Source organism: Sinocyclocheilus anshuiensis, unplaced genomic scaffold (assembly GCF_001515605.1).
Source record: "Sinocyclocheilus anshuiensis isolate Anshui unplaced genomic scaffold, SAMN03320099.WGS_v1.1 scaffold2271, whole genome shotgun sequence".
In the NCBI taxonomy this organism is placed as follows: domain Eukaryota; kingdom Metazoa; phylum Chordata; class Actinopteri; order Cypriniformes; family Cyprinidae; genus Sinocyclocheilus; species Sinocyclocheilus anshuiensis.
This window is the reverse complement of record NW_015537572.1, coordinates 139,937-143,806: the sequence shown is the minus strand read 5'-3', so window position 1 is coordinate 143,806 and position 3,870 is coordinate 139,937. Positions and strand designations below refer to the sequence as shown.

The window sequence follows — 3,870 nt, the reverse complement described above, 5'->3', positions numbered from 1 at the left end:
AGAGTGTGTGTGTTTGTCTGTGTGTAAGGTGTGTGTGTGTGTGTGTGTGTGTGTGTGTGTGTGCGTGTGTCTGTGTGTTTACTCCTCTGAGATAAAGGAACTCGCCTATTGAAAACTACAAAGGACAAGATCCTCTACAACAAGCAGTTATTGCGAAATGCTGAGAAACGGAAGAGTGTCAGAGCAACAGTCCATCAGTCTTCATCAGCATTTCATGTTCACTCACAGGGGAAGTGACCCAAATCTAGCTGCCACATCTTTCCTTAAACATATGTCAACAGAATTCCTAAAAGAGTGGGTGTTAAACTGAAGATTCACATCTTTTACTCGTGCTTCGTCATAAACTGACAAAATTCTTTATTATTAACTCAAATATTTAATCGGCTCCAAATGAAAAGTAAAATGAAAGTGACGAGCATGTGCATCTGCTGTGAAACAACTCATCCCTCTCATACTTTCTGTCTGAAATACAGCATGTTGCCTCATTAGGGTCACTTCCTGTTATGGCGCTTTTCCACTGCGTGGTACGACTCGGCTCGGTACGGCTCGGTACGGCTCAGTACGGTACGGCACGGCTCGGTTCGGCTCGGTTTGCGTTTCCACTGCAGTTTAGTATCGCTTTAGAGTGGGCGGGATTATTCACGTCATTATAGTTGCGCCGCCTCTACTGCCGCGACTCCTAAAAAACTTTTTAATTCCGCGTCGCCCCATCCAGCTCTCACTGGATCCGCTCCTCTGCTATCAACGAGAGGAACGTCTGTACTTCCTCAACAGGGGGAACAGCCACTTTTTGGTTGTTAAAAAAAGGTGCGCTCGTTCAAAACAGTTGCGTTCGATCCTTCGCTGGCTGTGCTGATTTAAATCTAGCGGTTCTTTTGTGTTTGTGTCGCAAGTTCAGTGACGCAGGTAGTGACGATTCTCTCCGGCCAATCCGCGATCAGCAGAGTTTACACGTCACGTTTTGGTAACAGTACGGTTCGCTTGGAACCCCAACCGAAGTGGTACTAAAAAAAGTACCAGGTACCAGGTACTGTACCCAGTGGAAAACCCCCCAAAAGTGAACCGTACCGAGCCGTACCGTGCCGCACCATGCAGTGGAAAAGCGCCATTAGACACGATAGTTTCAACTCTGCTATGGGAAAAAATAAGATGTTTTACAGAAAGCAAAACGCATTAGAACAGTGAAGTGAATAATGGGCTTCCTACTGAGATTATTTTTTTTTTTTATGAATTAAGCACGCTACACAAATGTTTGAGCAACTTCTGACCATTCACATGGAGACACACCCACCTCTCCCAGTGACTGCAGACATTCGGGTCGTCGAGGTTGAGTGATGATGTCAGAGCAATCAGACAGCACGAGACGGCCAATAGCAGAGGACTCCAGGGTGACATCATTGCAGGAAACACCTTCACACAAACACAAACACACACTCAGCAGTCAGCGCAAACACATGCTGCAATCATGACCTGCATCACACACACGAGAAACACTGCATCAAGCTCAACTTCCAATGTGCTTTGGGTAACTGGATCGAGCACTGATGGCATCCCACCCCAGGACAAAGTCACTGATCTTCTCATCAGCAGCACTAGTTGATCAGTCACAGTCCAGATGGGCAGACTCCTCCTGCACTGCTGTGAGGCCTGAGTTCACGCTGTGCTGGTGCTGATGTGGAGGATGTGGACACTGATCAGACTCTCTAATGCAGGAGCACCTTGTTAATTCTTAACAAAATGTGCATAGTGTCTCATACACAACTCATAATTTTGTTATAAATATAATTTTTGATGTATGTCCACTTAAACTTTGGCAAGCATCATACATCAGAAATTGCAGCCACATTTTCAGCAGAAAGACATGTTGACCCGGAAAGAAGGGAACAATATGAGAGAGAAACAAAACCAAACATTAAAACTGAAGGCAATGTGTTAGTCTTCAACCCTGTCACACCTTGTCACATTAATATTTTTGGAAAAATACAGGGAAGACAATTAAGAATGAAAGCATTTCTTGCTGATTACCATCTGACATGTTAAAGACTAAACAATAAAATTGTAGTTTTAGTTAAACTTTAAAAAAAAAAAAATTTTTTTTTACAAAAATAAAGAGACTATAGACACATTATTTGTGTATTTTTAGCTTCCTTCAGTCCTGTAAAAATGTGAAAATCATGATAAATTTGACATTTGTTATTAAATTGTTATGAGGGACATATGAGTAGGTAGATGTTTGTTTTATAACAAGTTCTGTGTAAAATCCTTTTTAAACCGATCCCATTTTGTCCATTACGGGGTTGAGAAATAGTGTCTAAAGCTGAAAAAATAAATAAATAAATAAAAGCTAATTCCAGCGCCCGCTCCAGGCCGGGAGCTCACAGTGCCCGCTCCAGAGCCCGCTCCAGTCCGGGAGCTCCCAGAGCCCGCTCCCAGAGCCCGCTCCCGAGCCCGCTCCCGAGCCCGCTCCAGAGGAAAGAAGGGAACAATATGAGAGAGAAACAAAACCAAACATTACAACTGAAGGCAATGTGTTAGTCTTCAACCCTGTCACACCTTGTCACATTAATATTTTTGGAAAAATACAGGGAAGACAATTAAGAATGAAAGCATTTCTTGCTGATTACCATCTGACATGTTAAAGACTAAACAATAAAATTGTAGTTTTAGTTAAACTTTAAAAATGTTTATTATTTTATTTTTTTTAAATAAAGAGACTATAGACACATTATTTGTGTATTTTTAGCTTCCTTCAGTCCTGTAAAAATGTGAAAATCATGATAAATTTGACATTTGTTATTAAATTGTTATGAGGGACATATGAGTAGGTAGATGTTTGTTTTATAACAAGTTCTGTGTAAAATCCTTTTTAAACCGATCCCATTTTGTCCATTACGGGGTTGAGAAAAACGTGTCTAAAGCTGAAAAAATAAATAAATAAATAATAATAATAATAAAAGGTCATTAATGCCTGAGGTGGGAAAATATGGAGGTTTGATATGTGCCTAATAATGTGGGGTATTTAGAAAATGAATCATATGTAGTTGAAATAAAATCTATATTCCAAGTTGAAATGTTACCGAATCCCAGGAATGACCCTTCTGTTAAACTATAATTTATTTCTGTGATCAAAAGCTGTATTTTCAGCATCCTTCAGTGTCACATGATCTTGGGGTAATGTCACAGTGTCTGGTTGTGGTGCCCTGGACTGGCCACTTGAGGGCGCTCTCCTGTTTCTATGTTTTATGTGTTAAACTCCATTTCCCATAGTCCTTTGCTTGTTAATTCTGTTCTGATCAGTAGCACCGGTTTATTATTTCCGATCATGATCACCTGTTTATCATTTACTCATTATCCCATCTATATATATACCAAGTGTCACATGATCTTCAGAAATCATTCTAATATGCTGATTTGCTGCTCAAGAAACATTTCTGATTATTAGCAATGCTGAAAACAGTTATGCTGCACAATATTTTACTTCCATCCAAAAGTTTGGGGCAAGAATTTAGTTTAAATAATAACACTTTTATTCATCAAGGATGCATTACATTCATCAAATGTGACAGTAAAGTAATTTATAATGTTACAAAAGACTTCGATTTCAAATAAATGCTGTTCACTGAACTTTCTGTCCATCAAAGGTGTCACAGTGTCTGGTTGTGGTGCCCTGGACTGGCCACTTGAGGGCGCTCTCCTGTTTCTATGTTTTATGTGTTAAACTCCATTTCCCATAGTCCCTTGCTTGTTAATTCTGTTCTGATCATTAGCACCTGTTTATTATTTCCGATCATGATCACCTGTTTATCATTTACTCATTATCCCTTCTATATATACCATGCTCACTCTGTCTGTCATTGCTGCTAGATTATG

The 3,870-nt window shown here is 40.1% G+C and overlaps 1 protein-coding gene across 1 annotated transcript in view; it reads right to left on the bottom strand.

Moving 5' to 3' along the window:
* megf10 (multiple EGF-like-domains 10) overlaps positions 1–3,870 on the bottom strand; it is a 58,069-nt gene that overhangs the window by 46,477 nt on the left and 7,722 nt on the right. The window contains exon 2 of the mRNA XM_016445578.1: positions 1,292–1,410. Within this exon, the coding sequence (XP_016301064.1) occupies positions 1,292–1,398 (107 nt within the window). The 5' untranslated portion in view covers positions 1,399–1,410. The remainder of the gene's footprint in view (positions 1–1,291; positions 1,411–3,870) is intronic.